The sequence below is a fragment of the Rhamphochromis longiceps genome, linkage group LG18 (assembly GCF_057381845.1).
Source record: "Rhamphochromis longiceps isolate RC_006_pf linkage group LG18, R_longiceps_female_GT1.1, whole genome shotgun sequence".
In the NCBI taxonomy this organism is placed as follows: Eukaryota; Metazoa; Chordata; class Actinopteri; order Cichliformes; family Cichlidae; genus Rhamphochromis; species Rhamphochromis longiceps.
Genome location: NC_140574.1, coordinates 913,768 through 939,758, shown reverse-complemented (window position 1 = coordinate 939,758; position 25,991 = coordinate 913,768). Strand labels below are relative to the sequence as shown.

The 25,991-nt window shown below is 50.3% G+C and overlaps 3 protein-coding genes across 5 annotated transcripts in view; 2 read left to right on the top strand and 1 right to left on the bottom strand.

Annotated features, from left to right (window-relative positions):
• Positions 1–68: 68 nt before the first annotated feature.
• On the top strand, positions 69–1,549 carry sft2d3 (SFT2 domain containing 3). The gene has a single exon (XM_085388990.1). The coding sequence runs from the start codon at positions 219–221 to the stop codon at positions 891–893; it is 675 nt and encodes a 224-aa protein (XP_085245116.1). The 5' UTR covers positions 69–218; the 3' UTR covers positions 894–1,549.
• A 745-nt stretch (positions 1,550–2,294) lies between these two features.
• On the bottom strand, positions 2,295–18,001 carry wdr33 (WD repeat domain 33). Its single transcript, XM_085388820.1, has 21 exons — positions 17,815–18,001; positions 13,837–14,054; positions 13,682–13,750; positions 13,417–13,521; positions 13,224–13,319; positions 12,945–13,096; positions 7,433–7,530; positions 7,225–7,351; positions 6,897–7,051; positions 6,738–6,816; positions 6,344–6,454; positions 6,044–6,138; positions 5,874–5,960; positions 5,468–5,607; positions 5,224–5,379; positions 4,034–4,792; positions 3,894–3,951; positions 3,469–3,781; positions 3,150–3,310; positions 2,822–3,001; positions 2,295–2,698 (listed from the first exon to the last, which is right to left on the bottom strand). Exons 2-21 carry the CDS (start codon positions 14,038–14,040, stop codon positions 2,565–2,567), a joined length of 3,279 nt encoding a protein of 1,092 aa, XP_085244946.1. The 5' UTR covers positions 14,041–14,054; positions 17,815–18,001; the 3' UTR covers positions 2,295–2,564.
• Positions 18,002–18,161: 160 nt separating this feature from the next.
• The window catches only part of LOC146647327 (uncharacterized), a 12,614-nt gene continuing 4,784 nt past the window's right edge, over positions 18,162–25,991 (top strand). Inside the window, exons 1-9 of one of the 3 annotated variants that reach the window (XM_085388911.1) lie at positions 18,162–20,288; positions 22,208–22,262; positions 22,939–23,032; positions 24,618–24,689; positions 24,847–24,942; positions 25,029–25,249; positions 25,321–25,480; positions 25,560–25,715; positions 25,797–25,925. In XM_085388911.1, coding sequence (XP_085245037.1) covers positions 22,237–22,262; positions 22,939–23,032; positions 24,618–24,689; positions 24,847–24,942; positions 25,029–25,249; positions 25,321–25,480; positions 25,560–25,715; positions 25,797–25,925 — 954 coding nt within the window. In that variant the 5' untranslated portion in view covers positions 18,162–20,288; positions 22,208–22,236. Of the gene's footprint in view, positions 20,289–20,595; positions 22,263–22,938; positions 23,033–24,617; positions 24,690–24,846; positions 24,943–25,028; positions 25,250–25,320; positions 25,481–25,559; positions 25,716–25,796; positions 25,926–25,991 lie in introns of those variants that run through there. The other 2 variants (XM_085388910.1, XR_014908443.1) reach the window with 2 other exon arrangements.

Genomic DNA, 25,991 nt, shown 5'->3' with positions numbered 1-25,991 from the left:
TTCTCTCTCTCTCGGACTCCCGGCCTTTGCTTCGGTTTGATCCGGTGACGTCACAAAGCCCGTCACGTGTCTCCCTCTGCCGGTGAACTCCGGGCAGGTGCAGTTCTATTTCTGACCTCCGGGAGGCCGCGGCTCGCTGAGCTGCAGGGAGACTCGGAGAGCAACCAGCGAAGAAGAAAAAGTATTTTGCTAGCAGTTAGCCTGTTAGCCGGGCCGTCATGGCAGACCTGAACCGACAGCTCCAGGAGTACCTGTCTCAGTCCAAAGGCGGCGGCGCAAAGACCATCTCCCAGTCCGGCTCCAGCACCGCGGTGGACCTGGGCGACCCGGAGCCCGTCCCGGGAAGCTGGTTCGGCCGGTGGTCCAGCCCGTGGTCCGCCAGCACTTCCGGACAGAGCTCGGGCGGAAGCGGCGGCTTGTCGTGGCCGTGGTCGGCCGAACCGGATCCCTGCCTGCCGGGCATGAGCCGCCGCCAGCGGCTGCTGGCCTTCGGCGTGTGCGTGTCGTTTTCCGCACTCTGCTTCGGTTTGTCGGCGCTGTATGCCCCGCTGCTGCTGCTCTACGCCCGCAAGTTCGCGCTACTCTGGTCGCTTGGCTCGGTGTTCGCCATCGCGGCTGCCGCGGTGCTCCGCGGGCCCAGCAGGCTGGCCGCTGGCCTCCCTACCTCCCCCGGAGCCGCCGTGTACCTGTGTGCTCTCGGTGGTACCTTGTACGCGGCGCTGAGCCTCCACAGCACCGTGCTGACCGCCCTGGGCGCCGCCCTGCAGGTCGCCGTCATCGCCGGCTGCCTGGTGTCGCTGCTACCCGGAGGCAGCGCCGGGATCCGCTTCATGGGGGGCATGGCGGCGTCCGCCATCAGGAGGACCGTCACCGGGAAGACCATGCCGATCTGACCGGGACCCGGGCATCCGGGGGGAGGGTTGCTGTGGAATGTCCAGGGTCCGGATTAACGTCAAGACTTTCCTCTGATTATTGACTGCTGATGGCTTACTGCAGAGGAACACTGAACCCTGAACTTTGACCTGCAGGACTCATGAGAACACTAAAGCCTGACCTTTGACCTGCAGCAGGGCCAGGCTGCTGGTGATGAACTGAGGACCAAACAAAGACTAAAAACTGAATTTCCCTCTGATGCAGGTGTTTTGTGTTTTTTAAAATAAATGTGATTTAAGTTTGACACAGAGATTAAAAACAACCTGAACATCTGTCTGGCTTCATATGTTTTATTTTCTAAACATGTGGCACATTGTAGTCTGACCACATCAGGGGGTGAAGATGATGATGTTGTGACGTGAGCCACCTGTAGATTCAGCAGAGGTCTTTGAACGCATCATCACAGGAAGTTCCTGTGTGAGGGGTCAGAGGTCACGGCCTGATAGCCACAGTGTTCAGTTGGAGGGCAATGTAAATTTCAGCAGCACATTATGAAACTAATGATGAAACTGACATCACAGAGAAAACAAAGGAGGCGACTGAACGCAGCGAGGCTTTGGTTAATGAACCTGAAGGGAAAAAACTTCAGCTGTGTTAAAGTGAGGCGTCAAGTCTCTTTAGTACGTTTAAACTAAACCACAGCAGGTTCCACTGAATTTTAAGGAGATTAAACTCTGACGAGCTTAGTCTGAGACCTGCAAACTGTTTAATGATCAGTGCTGTTTGACGTGGAGCTCTGATTATCACCACACTGCTCCTGGAGGAAGTCGTGCGAGGAGGTTTTTTACACTCACTAAGAGGTTCTACACCGACTCGCCGAAACCGAAGAGTCCACGTGAAACCAGGATGAGGACAGACTTTAAGGTCCATTTGTGTCTCCAGGAACGTGACGGCCCTCAGGTGAGGCTCTGCGTCCACCTGTGCGTCCTTCAGGTGAAGACTGCAGTCGGCTGCACATGAGCTTCTCTGAAGGTCAGGTGACGCTCCCGGGGTACAAACTTTATTCAGTAATTACACAGTGAGGTTACATATCAAACAGGAAATGAAACGTTCAGCTATGATTAATGATGAGCCAGATTCAGCCCTGAACGCAGGGAAGGACCTGACGTCCTGTAACAGGTGCTCACCTGTACGAGATCAGCGATGTACCACCTGACACAAGCATGGCCGCACCGCGCTATCAAAACCACCCCAACAAAATCCTTTTAAATAAAGTTTCACAGCTGGTTTCTAATGTTCAGGGGAAGCCTCAGAGATTCTTAGAGTTCTGAGCACTGAGCTGGAGCACCACAGGAAAAACTTTATTCAAACACAACAAAACAGACAAATGCCGCCCCCCGTGCACAGGTGGAGTCGCTGTGACGAGTTTGAAGTGTGAATCTTTATTGTCCACCTCAGTGAAAACACAAACATAGAAATCTGTTACAAAAGGACAAACGCTGCAGACGAGGTGAATAAAAGACGCCGGTACAGTCTCTGCAGCACCAATCACGAGCCAGAACAGGCCTCAGCCTGTCACATGACCACTAGTCCAGCAGGAAGCCCTGCCCTCAGTCTGTGCAGGGACCAGCAGGGGGATGACCAGAGGAGAGGAGGATCATGGGACTTTTGTTCTTCTTCTTTCTCTAAGACTACCGGCTCCGGCCCCCCCTTGGTGCTCCTCTGGGTGGCGGTCCTCCTCTCCTGGGGCCTCCTACGGGGCCCCAACCGCCCCGCCCACCTCGACCAGACGGGCCATAACCGCCATCCTCCCTCTGCGGGCGACCTGCTCGACAACACAGAGCGGGATGAGGATTCATTTTTAAAACATTTAAATATCAGCTCAAAAGCTGTTTTTTAAAAAGGTGAGAGTGTTACAGCAGAGCAAAACTGAAAACACGTCGCTCACCTCCGTCGGGTCGCTCTGACTCGTGATCTCGCGGGTCACCGGTTCCTGGGCCATCCTGCCACGGACGCTTGCGGGGGGGAAGCGACGCCATGTCCATCCCCTGCATGGAGGAGGGGCGCTCTCGACCGGTCGGAGTCGACCCGTCGTGCATCTGCTGCCCGTCCCGATAACCATCGTGACCTACAGACAGGAAGAGGCACCGCCACAATAAGAGTTCAGCCTCAGCTGCAGGTTTTCTGGACTGTGTGGACTCGGACCTGATTCTGGCGTTCCTGAGCCTGCAGTAAGAGGGACTCAGCAGCAGGGGGCACGCCAGAACCAGACTCACCTCCTCCTCTGGGTGGAACACCTCCTCGAGGCGGCCTCCCGTGGCCTCCGGAGTCCCAGCTTCGACCCATCTCCTCAGGGCCATCGAAACCTTCCTCCTGGCCGCCGTAGTCATCGGGGTAACCTCGACCGCCAGGCCGGCCTGGGCCGCCTCCTCTGTACCTGAAACAGTCCAAGGCCACACTCTGAGGTTCTGGAACAAACTCATCAGGAAACGATTCTCAGAGATCAGGTGAGCACGAGACGCCCCCTGCTGGACTTCAGGCACAGTGCATGACCCTACAACCATCGTTGATTACAGTCTGTGATCAGGGACTCACCTGTCATCTCTCCGTCCTCTAAAGCCTTCCCCACCGAACCGCTCATCGGGTCCCCAGTTCCCTGCACTCCCTCCTCCTCGGTGTCCTGCCCCCCTGTGGCCGCCGCCACCTCCTCCTCCTCCCCCCTGATATCCTGGTCCTGGCCTCCAGCCTTCCTCTCTGCTGTGGAAATCCTGGCCTCCGTCAAAGTCCTGCGACCCATGTCGGCCCTGCTGGTTGTCTCCCCAGTATGACCCTGAGCCCTGGTCTGGTGCCCCTGGGCCCTGCCGGTCCGGAGGGCCCATGTGGTGGCTTGGAGGTGGCCCTCGAGGGTCTGATGAATAAAAGGAGTCAACAGTGACTGTTAGGACTCAAGAAGGCAAAATACACCAGAGCCCCGAACAGGAGCCCTGAGAATAGCCACATCTGACTCAGGACAGTTTTACCTTTGTTGTTTGGCCCCTGCTGCCCCATCCCATGCATCATGGGCCCCGAGTTCTGACCCTGCAGAGACCACATAAAGTCAGCGTCAGTCTGTCACACACAGGGCTGATTGTGGACCAGCCAAACATCTACAGGAGCTCACCTGGTGCTGCATGTACGGGGGTCCCTGCATGTTTCCTGGCGGCCCCTGCATGTTTCCGTGGGGGCCCTGCATGTTAACAGGGGGCCCCTGCATGTTTCCATGGGGTCCTTGCATGTTACCAGGGGGCCCCTGCATGTTTCCTGGAGGTCCGTGCATCCCTCCTGGGGGCCCCTGCATGTTGCCCATGCCATAGTTGTTGGGCATGTTCCCATGTGTCCTTGGTGGGGGCCCCATCATCCCCCCCTGCATAGAACTCTGGGGGCCCATCAGGTTCCCTTGAGGTGGCATCATGGCCCCCTGAGGTGGGGGTCCTTGAGGATCTCTTGGACCCATTCCTCGAGGGGGTGGGCCCATCATGCCACCAGGGGGCCCCTGCATCCCTCTGGGTCCCATACCATGGGACCCCTGGGGGCCCATGTTTCTTGGGGGGCCGGGATGTCTCTGGATACCTTGGGGCCCCTGCATGTCCGGTGGCCCCATCATGCTCTGAGGGGGCCCCTGGTGAGACTGGGGTCCAGAGGGTGGGCCCATCTGTCCAGGGCCCATAAATGTAGGCTGCATGCCTCCAGGGCCCATTGGGGGGCCCATGGTGTTGGACATCTGTTGAGGAGGCATGTTTGGAGGACAGCCCTGCTGACCAGGAGGCATGGAGCCCCCGGGACCGCCGGGGCCCGGGAAGGGGGGCATCGAGCCCTGTCCCTGTGGGGGGCCCATGTTGCCATCCGTGTTCATCTGGTTCATTCTGTCCATCTTCATTTGCTGCAGAGAGAAAAAACAATCAGGGTGAGGAAGCAGACGTGAGGTTTCATTAAGGCTTCAGTGTTCCTACGAAGGTCTCATAGCCGCTCTGATCGTCTATCGATGCGTTTGCATGGCAACAAAAGGAATTCTCACACTTTCCTAAAACAAGCTGAGACACGTTAGTGATCGAGGACGCGTAAAGGAGGCTTCGGGTCACCGTGGAAACGGGACCACAGTGGCAAGAACAGACGCTGTTCAGCTTCTGGAGTAAAACCAAATGTTGAAGGTGACGGCGTTCACAACAAAGCTAAAGAAACACGGTTAACGCTTCACGTTTCCGAGGCGCAGCGGGTGTTTTTTCTCCGTGGGATTAATCAGGTTGAGCTACAGCTGAACTCTAACGATCGGAGTGGAATGGGCAATCGGCCGGCGGCGGCAGACGCGCTCACCTCCAGCAGCATGGGGTTGGTGTACTGCAGAGCCGCCATCTCCTGCTCGATCTCCGCCTGAGTCTTCTTCTTCATCTCCACTTTCTGCTCCACCTTCCTGTCTTTGGACAGATCTCCAGAAGGAGGCATCACCGGCACTTTGTTCTCCGCCCAGGCCTGTGAGGAGAGAGACATTTGCATTCAGTGTGCCGACGACCGCGCCTTCAGGAGGCGGAGTTTAAAGTGCGGCGAGTTGACTGCTCACTTGTTGGAACTGCGCAGGGATCGGTTTGGCGTACGGGACTTTCTTCTGAGGGACCTTCTTAGCGTCTTTGCCCATGACCTCGTCCACGCCCCAGTCCAGCCCAGGGATGGACATCTCCACCTCAGGATCCGCCTCTTTACCTGTGGACAGAGTCACACCTGTGTGAGGAAGAGAGTTGCGCCCGTGCTCCCTGTTCAGCCGCTTCTGTCCTCTGAGACGTTGAGTCAGCGGTGAGGCGTTTCCTGAGCGTGAGCCTCATCTGCAGTCCGAGGAGTGAACCTCTGACTGCCAACGCTCGGGGAAAACGAACCACGACTTACAAACAGAACCTCGTTTATTCTGAAACAACGTCTGGCTCCTCCTGCAGCAGCACAAACAATGTCTCGTTCACGGAGGTCAGACTTACTGCTCTGCTCTTGCTCCATGGCCGCCTTCAGCTGCTCGGGGATGCCCATCCCGGGGATGGCGGCGATGCTGTTTGGCTCCACGTCGTCTGAAAATAAAAGAGCGCAGTGGAATCAGCTGAGGACAGAAAAACCTGCAAACGCCGACAGTCGTTTGTCCTCCACGGCTCACCGTACTCCACGCCGTCCTCCGACATCCCAGGCAGCAGGTTCAGGTTGTAACGGTCTCTCATCTTATCGCCCGGCCGGTTCCTCGTCCAGAACTTGCTGAGAAGGTTAAAGACAGAAGACTTTAGAGAGCAACTCTAGGAATCAGCCTCCATGTTTCCCCAGCAGGCGGTCCTGGTTCTGCTGAGGAGCCAGGACCGCCTGCTGGTTCTGAACCAGGACAACCATCAGCAGCTGCACTCCAACATGGAGGAGGAGGAGAGGCAGCCAGAAAGATGAAGACCATGGCGAGGTGTGCGAGTACCTGGTGTGGTCGTTGGAGCCGGAGCACAGGATGTGACCCAGTGGGTGCCAGGCCAGACTCCAGATCATCCCCTCGTGAGCCATCTCCATCCCCCCGACCTCCTTCTCCACCCTGACAACACCAACGGAGACAATTGTTTTGCAGAAGGTCGTGATGCTGTGTGATGCTATTACTCCGGTTTAGTAACCTGAGCACACCTGCTTCTGCTTTATAGACTTCTAACTGCTGAGGCCACGCCCACACAGATTTGTTGGCCAATCATGCAGAATGATACTCAATACCTCAGGTTAAACATGGATGCGATGTGTGGGACCATCCAATTTGGTGAGAACAGAGAGAGTGTATTAAAAATGGCAGGAGCGAGTGGGCGTGGCCTACACTGGTCTCGTCATACCCTGCGTGCCAGAAGAGCAGCGACCCGTCGGAGCCTCCGCTGGCGAACAGGCCTTCATGGACAGGATGCCACGCCACCGCTGAAAAAACAGAGAGAGCAGTGTGAGAATGGGGGCGGGGCCAGACGTTAACATGCAGGTTAAGCGTGGCCCACCCTCACCTGTGGCCTCCTTCTTGTGTCCCCTGAACACCTGTAGCTCCTCCTTCAGGTTCCTGATGTCAAACAGCTTGCACAGGTGGTCACGTGACGCTGTCAGCAGCCAGTTACCATTCAGGTTCCACTTCACCTCCATCACCGTGTTTTTGTGGGCGTGGCTGATGAGAGACACACCTGTCAGATTGTGCTCATAGAAATTCCTATTTTATATTAATGTTGTTTTTTCGACTTCAGTCTTTGTTCTCGTTTCAGCGATAACGCCTCAGTTTATCATCTACGCGTCCTAAACACACCATCAGGCTCAGAGGTCAGAGGTCAGCGGGGGACTCACAGTGTAGCCAGACTCTGTCCCGTCTTTGGGTCCCAGAACTTGATTGGCTGCTGGCTGTCCTTGCTGCCCGACACCACCAGGCCTTTGGTGGGGTGCCAGTCGACACACTTTACATCAGCACCGTGACCTGAGACACACACACACACGGGTGAGGACTACATGACAGCAAGGGGCGGAGCTGAAGGGCCTCTGATTGTTCGGTTCCTACCTCTGAGGATTCGCTCTTCGTGGCAGCGCAGGAAGTCCCAGATCCGCACCGTGCCGTCATCTGAGCAGGTGGCGAATTTATTATCGGTCGGAGAGAAACTAAAGATAAAGAAGAGGGGAGGAGTCACAAACCTGTCTGCCAGCAACCAATCACAGATCAGACTCATCAATAATGCGACACAGAGAAACATCCAGGAGCCCCTCAGGTCAGAGGTCACAATTTTCTAACCAATTCATCATCAGCTTTACCCTTCATGAGCCATCGCGGGGCGCCGCACCTCAACTTGAGAACCACAGCTAACAGTCACCTGAGACTGGTCACATGACTCATGTGGGAAGAGGAGCTGGGGGTGGGCGCTCAGGAGAGTGGAGGTGATCAATCAGCTGATCAATCAGCGCTCAGCGTTTCTGGTTCTACGTCAGGATTATTAACCACCCAGCAGGAAGTACTCTGTGTACTGCAGTAAAAGTACTCACAGGGGAGTCTGCCACAGCCTCGTGCTCACCTGGGCAACGCTGAATAAATGACATCACGCTCGCCGACCCAACAACGTGCCGCTGAACTCTGACATCACATCCTTTCTAAACCACGCCGTGACTTCCCAACACTCACTGCTTGCGGTTTCTGTTCCCATCATGCATCTGGTCTAATGAACAGCAGTTTGGGAGCAGATAAAGGAAAAGAGGAGAGCTGTGATTGGTCGGTTACAGAGGCTGAGAGTGACAGCTTAATTACAGCGACGCCACGCGCAGCTGGACGAGAAACGTAGCGTTTAAACTCCTGTTGTCACGGCAGCTGTTTGATTTACATCGTGTTGAGCTGAGCGACGTCAGCGACGACCTTCAGCAGACGCGTCAACGTTTAAATTAACGTTTAAAAAAAACTCTTCCCGCCTCCTGTGGAAGACCTGAACTCTTAGGTTCGTCTGTCGGGTACGACGGAGCGCGACGACCACGTGAAGAATATTATCGACCATTTTCAGGAGAAAGTCTAAACGTGCAGGTTCCAGCACCTCGTGTAGGTGAGTCAGTGAAACAGACTGATCGGCTGTCCTGTGAAACAACATCCATCCTGTTTACTGTAACCATGACAACCTCACATCTGTCCACGACCAGCTGTTTTTGTGCAAACCTACTCATCCACGTTTGAGTCTGAGCTGCTTTCTGCAGCCTCCTTATGAGCCAATCATTTCCTTCTTTTAATAAAACAGACTGAAGCACGAGCTCACTGACGCGTTTGTCTCAGTTCGCTCAGGACCCAAAAGTCTACGACTGAACCTGAACGCCTCACTGCTGCTGACGAGCCTGGACACAAACATCACCACATCTGGATATCTGAGGTTTCTTATCCAAGTACTGTACTGGAGTAACAGTACTCAGTTACTCTTCATCTGCAGGTTTTACAGGCTGAACTGCTCCTCCTCCTCTGAGGAGCTCAAACAGCTCCACCTGCTGGATGCTGAGTGACACTGCACAGGGCTCAGGCGTGGAGGACACAGCTGAGCCTGGACAGTGATCAGGGATCAGTGGGTGATCTGCCTCCATCTTCAAGTTTCTGGGCACCCACGTCTCCGCTGAGCTCACCTGGACCCACGACACCATCGCCCTGGTAAAGAAGGCCCAGCAGCAGCTGCACGTCCTCTGTGTCCTGAGGAAGAATAACCTGGACCAGGAGCTGCTGCTGGCCTGCTCCTCGGCATGCTCTCCTCCTGCCTGGTGTTTGGTCCTCGGGGGCCACGACTGAGAACAGGAAGGCTGCACAGACGCTCATTTACACCTCCCCTGGAGGCCATCCCCAGATCCTCCTGTCTCAGGTAAACCAGGGCCATCACAGGAGACCCCGCCCACTACCCGTTTGACCTGCTGCCCTGTGGTTGGAGCCTCAGGTCAATCAGATCCCACACCTCCACACTCACTAACAGCTTCTTCCCCTGGGCCATCCTGACTGTTTAGGCAGAATCCCCCCCCCCCATCTGAGCTGTGACCCTCATCACTCAGCCCACTCCCACACACAGACTATTCACACCAAGTCTGTTCTGCCAGCACTTTGACCTCCACTGTTCCTGCCGTCTACTTTGCTCCTGCACAGTGGAGCACACATAACGTCATTGTACAACAACAATAAAGGGCCATTCTAGTCTATTCTATTCTGCCTCCATTGTTGGTATTTGGATAAGATAACCTCCATTAGTCCTACGCGTGGGAACTTTGTTACAGCTCTGAAACGCTCATGCAGAGAACCCAGACCAGCCGAGTGCACCCGCAGCAGCCCTGACATCACACTCGGCTCACGGAGCTCGTCGTTCCTGTAAAGTGCTGCTTCAGGTTGAACGTGATAAATCTGTGAGCTCGGGTCCACGCGTTCCTGTTGGTGAAAAGCGTTTCTGAAACACGTCTGGGTTAAACACGAGTGCGCCGGGACGATGAAGACACCTGACTTCAGATTTAAGAAGTGAGCCTCGACCTTATGTGAGGCCGATCCAGGACCAGGACCTGCTCCTCCTGAAACATGGCTCAACAGTTAAACCAGGAACGGAGGTTTCTGGACCAAGTCCAGGTCACCGGCATCACTGCCACCACAGGTATGGCACATGATCGCAGCAGCAGGTGAAGGAAGGCTTTATAAAAGGTGGGCGTTCAGTTGATGACACGCCGACGGAGGATTTCAAACCTATGGCGACATCAGCAAACGCACCGCAGACAGCGAGAGTGACCTAAAACCAGACACACGTCCATCTGACGTCCCGCTCAGACGTCTCAGCACCCTGACCCGGCTGAGTCACCACCGTCGGCCATCCTCAGACTGAAACAACCTCGCTGCACAAATCTGTATCACTCACTTTAATCTTTGACCATTCACGCTCAACTTCACCCTCCAGCTTAGAGTTTCATCATAGATGACCCCGTGACCCTCCTGCAGTACCATCAGTGCCCAGCAGAGGGCCTCGGTCTTCTTTCTGTGTGTCGGAGCTCTGAAGATGAGCACTGTACGTTTGCACATCGATTACATGTGACAGGTGGAGCTTAAAAATAAAAATACCCTGCTGCCTCTCTCCGTGCGTAACACTTTATGTTCTGGAATTCTTTTTTCCACTTGACTGTCCTTCCTGATCACACTGGCTGCATTTCCACATTAACATTAATATATGATTAGAAACTCCTGGACAGCAGCCCACTCAGAGACTCGGCTGTAACTTGAAGGTTAAGGAGCTTCAGGTGGGACCAGACACAGCGAGCTGGTCTGCAGGCGGTGCACAGCAGCTGCTCAGGTGGCAGGAACTGGGATCAGCTGATGGTCACGAGAATAAAGCGCATGAAATACACGAGCGCACGTATGCCACAATCGTCCTAAACTGCACAGGGAGCCATGGTTACGATGTCCACCACCTGCCCCGCCCACTCCCGCGTATAATGAGCAGGCTGCAAGGCTCCGAGGTTATTAAGACAGAGTTAAAGAGGAGCTTTGACAGAAGATTTAATCTGTGAAGAATAAAATTACATTATGAAATACTAAAGTGCTTCGTCTCATAACCAACAGCTGGTGAGGGGGTGGAGGGGCGGGGCATTCAGGTTGGACTTGTAAGACCTCAGGGCGACTGCTGTTGAAATTATGTGCTCTATAAATAAACCTGAATTCTGCACAAACGACTGTTTAGCAGAGCCAATCGGAGAGCAGGTAACGCCTTCGCTTCAGCGCAGAGGACGAGCAGTTTGTCGGCCTCACAAATAGGAGAAGAACTTAAGCTGAGCTCTGAAGACTAAAAACATCATTTATGTTTGACTCGCTTTGGTTTTGGCACCATTTAAAGTCTCTGCTGAAGTTTAGAGAGGTCACTCTCATCATGTTTAAACCGTCTGAACTCCACATGACCTCAGACACATTTTACCCATGGGCCCAGTTCCTGTGCTAAGCTAGGCTAGCAGTTTCTAGTTTTTTTCAGCTCATTTGTGAGGCTGGAGCTCAGCCTAGCTTAGCATGAACACGAGGAACAACAAAGGCTGAAGCGAGTCAGCAGCAGGTGGTTGTTCAGTTGTAAACCCCGTGTGAACCACATTTAAACACATTTACGGTGGTGCAATGAGGTGGTGAATAAGACTTAACAACAGCTGTCCTGAGGTGAACATTGTTTAGTTTGAGTGAGCAACGGACCAATCATCCTCTGCTGTGTAAAACTCTAATTTAAACATAACCAATCAAACGCTGTGACATCATCGTGTCTTGATGCATGCTCAATCTTCCAGGTAAGGAAAGTTGATTCTGTTCATTGGACGCTTTCAGTGCAGACGCATGTCGGCGTGGTCATCGAGTGTCGGCTGACTGCAGATTTCCTTATAAACAGCACATCTGCACAATGACTGACACTCGCCCCTCTGACTAGCAATGGGCGGTGAGGTCACCTTCATGATCGTTAATATGCAAATTAACCTCACCATTGACCAACGAACATATCACTGATCATGAAACCTGCAGTCAGCTGATACTGAAGAAGTCACCTGATGATGATGAAACGTTTCTGCAACTGAAAATGTACAGATGAACAGAATCAACGTTTCAGGATGACGTCGCTGTTTTTAATGTGCAGCTGGAAATGTAAACAGACCAATCAATAACATCAACTCAGAATCACTGACAGAATCACAGACAGGCTGAAGGAACTGGACCCAATCTGAGCCGGTCTCCAAGGAGGCTAAATGAGCATGGTGTCCCTCGCACGTACAAGTTCGTGTTTTATTTAGCCGCTGAGCTAAGCTAGGCTAAGCTTCCTTGTGGACTTGCCTCGGACTAATAACTACAGTTCTACAACTGCACTGCTGGAGAAACCAGTGGATTGTGGGTAACGTAGTCCTGCCCTGACTCTAAAAGGACAAAGCTCTTTGGCCAAATGTTCCTGGTATTGTCAACATAGACGGTGGACAGAGTAACAGGAACACCTGCAGAGGACTCAGGAGTGGCACACCTGATGACATCACTCTGTACAGGTGTTCCTGCTGGGGGTCAAAGTTTAGCTTGCTGGTCCCAGCCTCTCCCTCAGCCTGACTAACCAGAACCAAACGGTCCTGCTGTGTGACGTCATTTGTACCCTGATGATGTAACAAACTGGAAGGACGACTGCCCAGCTGCATTATGGGAAACGTAGGATCCCTGTGTTTAAGGTGCAGACTTTGAGTTCAAACCTTTATTTAAACAGCTACAGTTTACTTTATTGATCCCTCCTCAAACTTTATTGGAGCCTTTATTGATCTCCTCTCCACCGACAGCACGGGGCGCGCCCGGAGCAGATAATCAATGTGATCACTTTATTTGTGTACACAGATAACAGCTCATTTGCCACAGCAGGTAGAATATGAACAACAGATCACTGCAGTGTTGCAACAGCACACGCTTACATCTGTCATTACTCGACCACAACAAACACAAAATGTGGCGAGAGCGGAGGTGGCGCCCCCGTGTGGCCGACAGCGTGCAGCACAGACTGGCCAGAACTACAGAGAATGGGAGATTGGGTATAAACCTGGCTTCTCTAATCGCCTCCTTGTGAGCCTGGAACATCTTCACGTTGTTCATGTTGGACTGCCAGTACTTCACGTAGCCGCCGTGGTCGGCCGTCAGCATCCACATGTCGTTGTGAGACCAGGTCATGGCCCGGACCGGACTATCGTGTGCCTGCAGGGGGAGGACGGAGAGGGGGGGCGTTAGGGACGAGTGAAGCCTGCTGAGACTTAAAGGTGTGATTCAGACCCTCCTGTCCAAACCAGTCTTAACTGGGAAGGACAGTGGGACGGCTGGTTACCTGTAAAATGGTCTCGAAGTTGAAGGTGAGTCCGTTCCACAGAGTAAACTCCCCGCTGGAGGCTCCGGTCACCAGGCGGCGGCCCTCGGGAGTCCACTGGAGACAGACAGGAAGCACAAACAGTCACGCCTCAAACGGCCACAACACACATCCCTATGCCACAAACAGGTGAGCAGGAAGTGATGCGGCTCACCCTGATGACGAACACGGGACACTTGACTTTGTTGGTGGAGGTTCGCACGAACTTGGTGGTGACGGCGTTCATCGGGTTACTCAACATGCCAATGGGAGGAACGAGCTGCGGGCGAGACGAGAGCGAGAAATTTCAGACTCGTATCAGGTGAAAACAAACTCGTGCTGCACAGCAGGCGTGTGCTGTGGGCGGGAGCTCCTGTATGACACGTGTGCTGGGTGTAACAGAGGGTCGGGGCTGCCACGCCCCCTGCTGGCAGACTCACGTCGTTGTAGAATCCTGCGTCGGGCTGGATGGCCCTGAAGTCTCGGTGGTCTCGCTGCCACAAACGGTTCTGCAGAGAAAGAAAAGACAGCGTGACGCCTGAAACCCGATCACATGCTACACGGCGTGCTTAGCATTAGCTTTACAGGTGTGCACCTCCAGGTATCTGATGACGGACGGGTTATAGTCGATGGTCTTGCGGTTCACGGCCTTCCTCATGCGCTTGCCATCAAAGGTGAGCTGCTGCATGGCCTGCTGCTGGGCGAAGTCCGGCCTCTTGTAGAACACCTGCCGCGGCGCCTGGTGCTGGAAACGCGGCATATGGAAGAAGCGCTGCGGTGAGCCCACGTCCGTCGCCATGGCGACCGGTTAACCTGCAGACGGAGGGCAGAGAGACTGCGGTTAGCTCGTTTTCGCAAGGGAGGAGCAAACAGTCTGTTCCTGTTGTAGCGCCAGGAAGACGCAAACACTTTAAGCTCCTCCCCCAAATAAGAGTCACCGGGACCAGCTTTTCAAAAGTTGGAGGGGCTCGTGAGAACGAAACAAAAAATGAACTTCAAAAAGAATTTTACAGCAAAAAAACAACTGAATTTAACCTTCAAAACAGACAAACGCAGGACACCGCGAGCGCCGGCGCCGCGAGGTCTTAATCTATGTCTGTCCTGGATTAAGACACGCCTTCGTGCTGTTACCAGGTGATGTCACCAACATAAACGTCATTATTTTAGACATGGACAAAAACAACCTGCCTCAGTTTCTCCAGTAATCGTGTGAAACACCAGAGAAGGTGGACCACAGCTCAAACCTCAGCCCCGACCCCTGAACTGTGCTTATTACAGCAGCAACAACAGCAGGGCGCCAACGCGTCATAGTTCCTGTCAGACGTGCAACACCTGCGAAGGTCAGGTGTTTGAACTGGCCCACATTCAGCTAACCTCAGAGTGACGCCCACCCGCAGTCTGATAGACAGGCCACAGACAGACATGTTCACCTGACGTCCTCACATGTCACCAGACTGCAACAGTAACAGCATCACAGCGTGCCTGCAGCGTGCTTCACGTCCACGTCTTTACGGCAGCCTCTGAGCCGTCTGTACGATCACACCAGCGCCACATTAACATTTTAACAAACAGACAACGTCACAGTAAGGCTAGCGCCCAGACTCAAAAACACAGAAGAAGACCGTTAACCTAGGGCTGCTCAATTAATCGAATTTTAATCACGATTACGATCTGGGCTTTCAACGATCATTAAAAATGACGGAGCCGATTATTAGCCCCTCCCTCATTTATCCGCGACACCTTAAAGGCCGGTCCGTGAAAATATTGTCGGGCATAAACCGGTCCGTGGCGCAAAAAAGGTTGGAGACCGCTGATTAAGAGGACCCGAGGGAAGCTCGGAAAGCTAAGCAGAAGTTATTTGGAAAAGAGAGGTAAAAAAAACTTCAGTGGTGTTGCACACTATTTTATATTATTTTTTAAAGTCATTGTTAACCCTTTAAAGCCGGTCAGAGCAGCACGCTCCGTTTTGTGTAACTATTTTTAAATCCCTGTAGAACCTGAACCGTGTAAGCTAGCGCAATAATTTGTTTTGCATATGAAACCGGAGGAGTTGTACTTACATCTTATGCCATCAGCTTGTCCTCGGTCACGGTTTCCTTCCACATAAAGCTTTGCAAAAATTGCATAAAAAGCTCTTGCAGGAACAAAAACATAATATTCCAGAAACACGCTTTGCCGATCCGATCAGCTGTTCGTAACACTTCCCACAGTGAAACAGACGTCAGCGCGAACTATTGCATGTCCGCCATTTCCTGGCCGAAACCGGAAGCGACGTCATTTTCGCGGAAATTGTAGTTTTTTTACTTGTAGGCCTTAAAAGCCTATACTGGTGTTTTTATAAGTCATGTTTGACTTTTCTGAATAGTTTCTGGGATGCTTAGAACTCAAATTGCACTGCTGGAAATAGTTTATTTTGATGCACCTGCTGTTTCCTTTGCAAATTTGCATCATAGGATTGTTTTTTGTTTTTCCTGCAGTGTATAAAAATTAATGTATCTCCAAAATAAAACTATGAAGACACTCAAAATAAATTTCCTGTTGTTGTAAACTATTTTTTGCAACTTTTTTGTATTTAAAGTTTTGAGGGATAAACCTCTTAAATTTCTCAAAGTAGAAATATATGTAAAAAAAACCCAAAAACGATTTTCAATTTTTTTTGTAGTTTATTGCACTTTTTTGCAATTAATGTAGTTACTATGGACTTAATGCAGACATATTATTAAAATATGGGCTGTAACAGTTGTATAGCAACTTGAAATGCTCCCACCAATGGCACTACAACATGTAAAAAAATAATATAAGCTCTGGCGGACTTGGTTCTATAGTAGGTCTTAAAGGGTTAAATAAATATCGTCAAATAATCGAGATCTCAATTTCAGTGAAAATAATCGTGATTATCATTTTTGCCATAATCGAGCAGCCCTACGTTAACCCCTGCCAAGCTGCGCGTGCCACAGTCAAAGCAGAGCTGCTGAAATGCTCACAGGAAACAGGAAGTTCAGGGAAACTAAGGTCACAGAATCCCGGGAAAACTCCCCGGAGCATTCGGCCTCATCCAGCTGCGAAGCTCTCAGAAGCCCTCGGACCGGGATCGCTCGCTCGCTGCGAATGACAGACGGCAGCTTCCAGAAAACCCCAGACTTTGGTTGCCTAGGTTACGGTCTAACGTTTTTATCAGCAGTATCCTGTGCTCTCATTGGTAGTTGCTTCTGTCCCATGAGTTTTTCATGGCCCGCCCACTTCGCACCAACAGCAGTGATTTCAATGGTCACCACTGTCAAATTTGCACTCATGTTGGCACCAGTGTGGACGCAGCCAAAGTGTTTGTCCCCCTCAGTTGAACCTGCTCATCCACAGCCAATCACATCATTCTCTGTGCTGACTCCTCGTCTCATTCTCATACCTGCTGGAGGCCAAAACAGTCCAACTGTGATAAGAGCCGGACGTTGGCCAGGCTGGATGCAGGCTTTGATCCCTCTGTAAGCACATCAGTCCCAGGTTCTAAGACTAAACTGTGCTGTAAAATAATGGAGATATCCTGGAGTCACAGATCATCATCATCCAACTGCTCCCCTCGGCTTCTCCACAACAGATCATCTGCCTCCATCTCCTCCTATCTCAGGGTCCTCCTCCATCACACCAACCCTCTGCACGTCCTCCTTCACTACATCCATGAAGCTCCTCTGAGGTCTGCTCCTGCCTGTAACACGTACTCTCCCCACAGATCTCAAACACACCAGTCCACAGAGCCTCCTGCACCACCCTCACAGCTACTCTACGCCATCTGTAGTCCACTATTGTAACTTTAAAAGTTAGAGCAAACAATGCTGACTGTATATGCAGGTAGTTCATTTAATATTTATAAATGAATCAGACGCATGTTTACACAGCAGGTGAGCATATACACTCTCACTGACCTGTTTTTATCTGCATTTACAACTGGCCTTTCTGCTGCTACATGAAGGAACCTGAACAGTACACCTGACAGGTAACCCGCTCCTGCCTGCCGTGGAGGAGCCGAACACTGCAGTGATTTCAGCCCGAGTCATCATCCTACCCGCAGGCTGTGGACTTTGAGGAGCAGCTGCAAATGTTCAGGAGAAACGCGGTTTAAATAAACTTTACTAACCATGAACGCTGTGAAGCGATCGCAGTGTGGAGGAGCTGATGGTATCACATGTCGGCACACACGGACTCCTGCAGTGAGAGCCAGCCACCGAAACCACCTGAGGAACGCGGACACCTCACAGAACACCTGACGCTGACCTGCGGTGAAAACCCGCCGCAGGCTCGGGGTGGGGTTATCCCGGATTTAAACACAGCGGTTCCGGCTGCAGCTGGGCTAACGCGGCTAACTCGGCTAATAGTGCTAGCGGGTGCTAACCGTTAGCACGCGCCTCCGGGAAAACGCTCCGTGGGACTCGTGAGCCTCGGCGCGGATACAGGTGGGATTAAGACGGTGAGGTGAGCCTAGCCCGCGCAGGTGTGCCAGGTGCGCGCGGACGCCTGCAGGACGGGGTTAAATGGCGGCTCGGAGCGGAACAACAAGGCGCCACTGCGCTCATGAACTCACCGACAGTCTCCGCAGCAGGTAGGTAGGTAACTAGCGCGCGCTCAAGGAGCGCCGCGGGGCTTCGTGAAGTGGTTCTCCTCAGGAGCACGAGCGTCTCGGACTGCACTCAGTTCGGATCGAAGCACGTTTGCTTGCTTCAACCTCCACCAGACTCCATCATGACGCTCCGTCTTCTTCTCGGATTCTGCTGAACGGCATGCCGGGAAATTTTCGTAACGCGCAAAGGATTCTGGGATACTGAGTTTTACCTTCGGCCATTTTCTGAACGCTTTTTTTTTTATTAGTAATATTAACATACAAACAAAATGCACCATATATTACAGATTCAGAGAATAAACATTCCTTACATATTAGCAACTTTCATACATAGTAAAAAGAAAATATAAAGATGGGGTCACATAATTTAACAGATTATTAACTCACTAAATCAAAATCTTCCACAAAGGAAACAAAAAAGCAGCCTTTTTCTTTTTAACTAAGGTCAAAGATTTAACCAACAGGTTTAAATCGTTTTTCCAGTAAGCTAGTGTTGGTTTGGTCTTTAAAAAACGACATTTATGTATAAACTGCTTGCACAGGACTAATAACACATTAACACCATAATTAGCTTTCTTTTCTTTCAAAAACACTCCAAACATTATCATATTTAAGGTAAATGGGGTAATTTGAATCCCACTGGATAAAGCCAGGTATGAAAATCCAACCAAAATATTTGTATAAAATTGCACCAAAAGAATAGATGGTCCAAATCCTCCTCTTCTGTTTCACAAAATACACAATTACCCGTTTCTATTTTGAATCTAGCACCAAGGAGTCTATTTGTCGGGTAAATTTTATTCAAGATTTTAAATTGGACTTCTTTCCCTTTAGGAGGGATAGGGAAGGCGATATAATCAGTTCTTATTCTTTCGATTTCTTCCCTTTGGAAATCTTTTAATATGTAATTACGTCTAAGTAAATTTGGAGAATAAAGACTCCTTAGTGAAGATCTAAGAAACTTATTATTGCATTTAACATCACAAAATCGAATACCATCTATATATAATTGCCTTAACTTGGGGGAGATGTCAGAATATATTATATCATTTACAACTATGTTTTTAAGTGACAATGGAATGGATTTTATAACCCGATTAAATTAACTTTTAGAACATTGGATATTAAACTTTTGGCAAAAATCTTGATGTCCTAGAACATGTCCTTCCTCATCTACAAAATGGGCAATTGCCCAAACACCTTTTGATAACCAATCTTGAATAAAAATAGATTTTCTGTTCATCAGTATATATCTATTGTTCCAAATTGGGCTACCATTTTCTGAACGCTGTAAACGGAAAAAGTCGTTTTTAAACTACATAAACAAGAATAAAACCTCCGTTGCTGCCATCACGGATGTGCTGAAGCATGTGAATGACCTCAGAGTGTCGCTAGCAGCAACTATCTTTAGTTCAATCGGACTCAGTTTTGTTGAATTGTTGTCATTATACAAAGAGACACAACAAAAGAACCAGCAGGGGTTTGTGTAATGATAGTCGCTATTAAAGAAGCTACCCACAGGGGGCGCCCAGGAATGTAAACGGGAGGTCTGGAAAATAAACAGCTAGCTGTAGCTAGCACAAGGAGCAGTTTTTGATGTTTTATTCTTAGATGAATAAGAACTTCACAGTTTGTGAATCTGAAAAGCTACTTCAGATATTCAGACCTAGCCAAAGACACCTCAGACACAGATTTACAGTCCCGGGAAAGCAAAATACACCTGTGGGGTCAAAGGTGAAGTTAGGCTCAGGGTGGATATGCCTTTATCAGACTCCCTGGGTGTGTCCCAATTCAGGGTCTGCACGCTTGAAGTACGCGCACTACGCATATACATAAATGTAAATTTCAAAACCCCCAACCCCATCATTTAATTTGTTTTTGATTGAAATTCAATATTACTTAAACTCTCTTAAATTAACTTCCAATGAAAAAGGTTTATCATTGATTGAAATTCATTCAGAAATGTTTAAGGAATGAGCTGTCACAACTTTCAAGTACAAAGTTGTTATGAAGTCTGTCACATTCCCCCTTTTTTCTTTTTTATCCTGTATTTATTTATCCTTCTTATTTCATTGTGCTGTATATTGTTACTCTTATTTTCCTTGTATGTCTACTGTACAAACTGAACTGGAATGACTGACTGTTCGCTTTATGATTTCAATAAAGTTTGGGGGGAAAAATAAAAAAACCTCTTCGGCTGCTCCCTTCTGCCGTATTTTGCGGCAAAATTCTCCACACCCACCGCCGCGCTATGAATTGTGGGATATATGGGACCACGAAGCGTGCACCGGACCACGCTTGATATTTGGGGAAATCGACGGCGCATCTGAAGCACACTTCGAATTGGGATCGCGTGGCGGTGACGTAACCGCACTCAAAATGTGTACTTCAAGCGTGCGGTCTCAGGGACACAGCCCTTGTAATCTCTCAGGTGTCAGGTGAAAGTTTCTGTCTCTAATGAAGGATCGTCTTGTTGCTGTTAGGCTACGTTCACACTGCAGGCGAAAGCGCATCAAATCCGATTTTTTTGACCCTATGCGACCCATATCCGATCCTGGTGTGACAGTGTGAACGGCGCAAATCCGATATTTTCAAATCCGATCTGGGTCACTTTCGTATGTGGTACTGAATCCGATACATATCCGATGTTTCAGAAAGCGACTGCTGTTTGAACGGTCAAGTCGCATTAAATCCGCCTTTTACGTCACCGACACAAGACTGAAGCCAATTATCAGCGCCAGAGAAGACATCGCGAACGCTTCCTGGCCATCCAGTGTGGATGTCAGTGAAACTGTTGGGAAGACAACGTAAACATTTTATTTGTACTGTATAATCTGCAGATTCTGACAGAAATCTGCAGCTATCCTTTGAAGCACCGCTCCTCTCTTAAACAGCAATAAGGATCATTATTAGGTTATTTACATTATTATGTAAATAACAAAATAACTTAAAGCAAAAATTGGGAAACGTGAAGTCCGAAGTCTTTATATTAAGGGCCATCAGTCAAACAATACTGTTGCTCTGGGTCTAAACAGAGCGCGTTGTGTGTGACATCTTCTTTTGCGCATGCGGGCGCTTGAGCGTTCACACTAGAGAGCGTTTGCTGTCGCATTTTATTTGTAGTGTGAACAAGCTGACAAAAAAATCGGAATTGAGCATTAAGACCTGCAGTGTGAACGTAGCCTTAGAGATGTAACTTGCCACTACTGAGCTGTCATCTTCACCTTTAATGACATCCAGCATCCACCTGTAGAGAGGCGTGGTCAGAGTGAAGATGGGTGTTTTTATAGCATCATGTAAAAAAAACAAACCTTGAACAGTCAGCGGGACAACAAAACAAAAGAAACCAGATTACATTTCAAAATGAGTTAGATTCAGTTTGGAGATTTCACTTCTTTGGTAATATTATTTAAATTTCAGCTTGTTGTTATCATGCTGATTGTTGTAATTCTGACTGTATCCGTACAAGAAAATAATAAAACAGACGGATCACAGAGAAAACAAAAAAACCAGCAAAAATAAATACGTGAAATGAAGAAAAAGGACAACAAAATAAAATTAAAAATGAATGCATTTGCATGCAGGAGAGAGGAACAAGGGGTACATTAAAAAAAATTAAACCGCGATATTACGTCATCGAGGCCTCCCCAATCACAGAACGAGACTTCCAGTACTCTCACGTGATTCTCCTTCCAATTGTTGCCGGTAAGTTAACAGAAAAACGTTTTGTTTTGTTTTTTTTGACTAGTTAAAGGGAAAACCGTCTCAGACTGGACCGCTGCTGTACGGGACAGAGGGCCCAGAGAGGCACCGAGTTAAAGTTAAAGTTTCTCTGACACTTTAACGCGGTTTGAAGTCTCCATCCCGCGGCTCTCGGGTTAGCCCATTGCTAACGCTACTAGCCTAACCGCCACCAACGGCCAGCCCCGTGAGGCTTTTACTTTGAAAGAGTCTAATTTTAAATGAATTTTAATTAAAATCTGCTAATTCAAGTCTGCGGAAATCTGTGGGAGAGAGCTCTGAATCATTTAAGGGAACAGTCAACAGGCAGCGCTGAAAGCGTTTGAACACATCAGTCTGCAGGTATTCAAAGGAAAACCATCAAACTACAGTCTCTTTTTAATTTAATCAAAAAAAGACATTGACATTAAAAAAAGAAAAAGACAGAAAAGTGAACACCGAGAAGAATCGAGTCTGATTCAGTTTATTAGAATTAATGAAGTTCACAAATATTAAAGACTGAATACTGAGGTGGAGATTTACTAGCATTAACTTGTCTTTTGTTACTGTATCTGAAATGAAACTGTGTGTGTGTGTGTGTGCGTGTGTGCGCGTGTGTGTGTGTGCGCGCGCGCAGGTCTTCGTGTTTCCCTCTGAGCAGCAGAGATGAGCAACAGGAGCAGCAGGTGCTGGTGAGAGTACACACACACACACACACACACACTGGCTGTTTCCACAGATTCAGTTATCGATCGTCCCATCGAACGATCGATAACTGAACAGCACTCCTGTGTTGCCTGTAGGGGGCAGACCTGGTTCTGCTCCTGCAGGGTCAGGTCAGAGAATCAGACTCCTCTGACCTCTGACCTCTGCCACGTTAGCTGACGTCACTCTTCTTCATCACTCTGGTGCTCAGTTTAAGCCTCGGCAGCTCCTCTTCATCCCTAAGCTGCTGCCCTGTGATTGGCTTTCTATATTTGCGCTGAGGAGCAGTTGAGCAGGTGTACTTGATAACGTGTCCTGGCGAGCATGCGCAGATTTCGTGTCTGTGTCTGATGTGATGTCACCGTGATGCGTTTTATCGGCTTGACGCTTCCAGGACCCGCCCCCTTCATCGGCCACAGTGCGTTCTGTCCCCACTGGCGTCTGACCTCACCTATTTAAAACACTTCCTGTGTCCAGTGGGCTCTTGCACGTCACCTGACATTGCAGCTGCTTTTATTTTGGTACATTTGTCATTGTCTCTCCCCAGTTCCCACCAGCAGGGGGCAGCAGGTCACACTGTAGAGAAGTTTACTGATTTTAATTCACTTGAAGTGTTATGCAGAGAGCTGCGTGCTGATTGGCTGCATGTGTGTTCTGTGTCAGTATGAAGGGTCGTTCCAGCTGTTGGGCACGTAACGGCCCGGGGGGTCGATTCTCCAGAGCCGCTCTACAGAAGCCTACCTGGACAAAAGACGAGGTAACACACGATGCAACACTCTGTGCACATCCTGTGTTCTTTCACAGTAAAAGCCCTCCAGCTGCACACTTTTATTATGAAGGCACAGGAATCTAAAGCTCTGAGTCAAACTGGGGGACGTACTCCAGGAAACAGGGTTAGCTAACAACTCTAAGATGAAGTGGTGGGTGTTACCATGGTAACAGACTGTGTGACCTAAGCTGCTCGCTGTTGTCTCGGACTCCTCATCGCATCTGGATCTACAACCAAAGGGTGGAGAGTCCCGGGTACGTGGGGCTCTCCACCCTCTTGGTGAATGTCAGGCACCAGCCTAAGCAGAGAAGCTAGACAAAATGAAATGGTCATAAACCGCACCTTTCTTATAAAAACCGACTGGAGGGCAGATCCAGTCTGTTGCTACGGGCAACTGATAACCATCAGTAAACTGTGCCTGTACCAAAATCGATCAAATGTTTTGTCCCGTTAAAGACGATCATGACGGTCAGCACTGACACGCCGTCATGTGATTAAAGTGGAGGCTCTGCTCTTTATTTACCCGTTGCCACGGTGAAGCTTCTCTGCTCGCGCTCACAGCTGACTCGGGGTTTGATGTCCCGCTTCCGCGTGTTTGACTTGTCCTGGTGTAAATCCAGCTTTAACCTCACACGCGTGTTAGCGGGTGAGCTGTGAAAGCTCGGGCTTTGGTCATTGTTTATCAAACGCAACGGTGCAGCCGATTGGCTCAGACCGACGTCGCACACTTTGACTGAGCATGCTCGGACGTAGGGCAAGGCGATATGGCCAAAAATATTTATCACGATATACATTTGAAAATTTGCGATAACGATATAATTGACACGAGACAAAATGCTTTACAACTCCACAAGTTTATTAGTGAAAAACCCATCAATGTATTTTCACTTCAACAAGCAGCTGTTTTTTATGTGCATTAAAATAAATATAAACATGTAACAGTGCAAATGCAAATTCGTGCTGACAGTTTAACTAAAAGGCATTTCCAGTGGAAACTGGCCGACGTATCCTCAGCATAACCATGTATAACATCCACAAAACTTAAAAAGAGGTTAAACACACACAATACGGTAACATTATGTTAAAGCACAGTACGTATCACTCCGCGAGGCTCCGCCTACGATAGCCGTAATGCTCCCACAATCCATCAAGCAGTGCGGCTTCGTAGCTTAGCAAAGTCGTACTGAAACATTTTCGAGCGCCGTGCACATAAAATCGTTTCGAGGTCAGTAAACACAACCAGAGTTCATACATGAGGCACACGGGATTATAAGGGGCTCTGTCGACTTTCAGACAAATCAAAGGATTGATTTTAAGTGCGCCGTATTTTCCAAACAACACGGTAATAACGACGGCCCGCTCGTTTCATTCAACGATCCGCTTTCGCTCTTCTCATTCTGCGTCGCCGCCGTGTGCGTATGAAAACAAAGGCACTGCGCATGCGCGTTTTACCCATATTCTGCCGCCATCTTTCATTTTCCTATCGTTGCCCGACATTACACCGGTGTTACTGTGAACAGTATGATATGGCCCAGTGTGGAGGCGTTACCGAGCTACTGCTCTCCCTCCTCAGGACGAGAAGCTGCAGCGGCTGGTGAACGACCTCGGAGCAAACTGCTGGTCTTCAGTTTCCCTTCATTTCAGAGTGAGTAGTTTGATTTCAGGGTCACTCCGGTTAAACGACCTGTGACCACAGCCATGACCGGGGTGAGAGAGTAGTTCACAGACCGTTACAGTGAAGGTGAGGAAGCGCCTCGTGGCTCTGCAGTTTGAACATACGCCACCTTCTGTGTCTGCCTCAGGGTCAAAGGTCACCAGTGGAGTGTCAGCGGCGGTGGCATCAGATAAAGAATCCAGACCTGGTCAAAGGTCCGTGGACGAAGGAGGAGGATCACAGGGTGAGGACCGTCACATGAGCCCCCCTTAGAGTCAGACCCTCGTCGCATCCGTCATCGCTCATGCTCCGATGTCACTTCCTGTGCAGGTCAGAGAGCTGGTGCAGAAGTACGGCGTGAAACGCTGGTCGCTGGTCGCCAAACACCTGCACACCCGGAATGGGAAGCAGTGCCGCGAGCGCTGGCACAACCACCTAAACCCGACAGTGAAGAAGAGCAGCTGGACGCTGGACGAGGACCGCGTCATCTGCCAGGCGCACAGGCTGCTGGGAAACCGCTGGGCCGACATCTCCAAGCTGCTGCCCGGCAGGCACGGGAACCGGTGGGGGCGGGTGGGCGGTGCTCGTGTGTGGTTACCCGCTGACCTCTCTGTGTTCTCAGGACGGACAACTCCATCAAGAACCACTGGAACTCCACCCTGAAGAGAAAAGTGGAGAAGGAGGGATACCTGCAGGTCCTGCGCCTCCACAGCTCCTACGTCGCCTCCACCTCGGCACCGGCATCCAAGAGCTGCGGCCTCCCCTGCAGCATCCCTGCAAAGGTCACCACCTGCCTGGCACTGTCTGTGAGGTCAGAGGTCAGTGGCGTGCTGGTAGTAATGCTGACATGTCGTCCTGCAGGCTGACAGTCTCTCTACCTCAAAGGACGAGTCCAGCTGCGCCTCCGGCAGTCAAAGCGTGTGCATGCGCCACGGGAGCTCCGCCCCTCTGTGCTCCTCCTCCCCCAGATCTCTGAGCACGAGCAGACCGGTAGCGTCCGTGGACCTGATGGAGGCGGTAACCGTCTGACTGTCAGACTCGCTGACGGCTCGCTGTTCTCACCTCTGCTCCACCTCTAACCTGACTTTTTAATCGTAGAGCCTGGAGACATGGAGCCACGACTCAAAGGAAGTGACATCATCCCTGAAACAGCCCCCAGCACTGCTGCCCATCTGCCCGCACAGAAACGACGGCCACCTCTCCGCCATGGGCCTGAAGGAGAGCAGCGTAAGAGCGAACACCTGCTGACCTCACAGTGAAGAAGGCGGGGTTTAGTTTAGAATCAAATATTAA

What these genes read in the sequence shown, in the direction of transcription:
- sft2d3 (XM_085388990.1), top strand. Translation starts at nt 219, where the DNA reads ATGGCAGACCTGAACCGACAGCTCCAGGAGTACCTGTCTCAGTCCAAA.
- wdr33 (XM_085388820.1), bottom strand. Translation starts at nt 14,040, where the DNA reads ATGGCGACGGACGTGGGCTCACCGCAGCGCTTCTTCCATATGCCGCGT. An exon ending in CATGGAGCAAGAGCAGAGCA is followed by an intron (nt 5,608 to 5,873) that starts GTAAGTCTGACC and finishes CTCTGTCCACAG; the next exon opens with GTAAAGAGGCGGATCCTGAG. An exon ending in TGTTCCACCCAGAGGAGGAG is followed by an intron (nt 3,002 to 3,149) that starts GTGAGTCTGGTT and finishes TCCTGTCTGTAG; the next exon opens with GTCACGATGGTTATCGGGAC.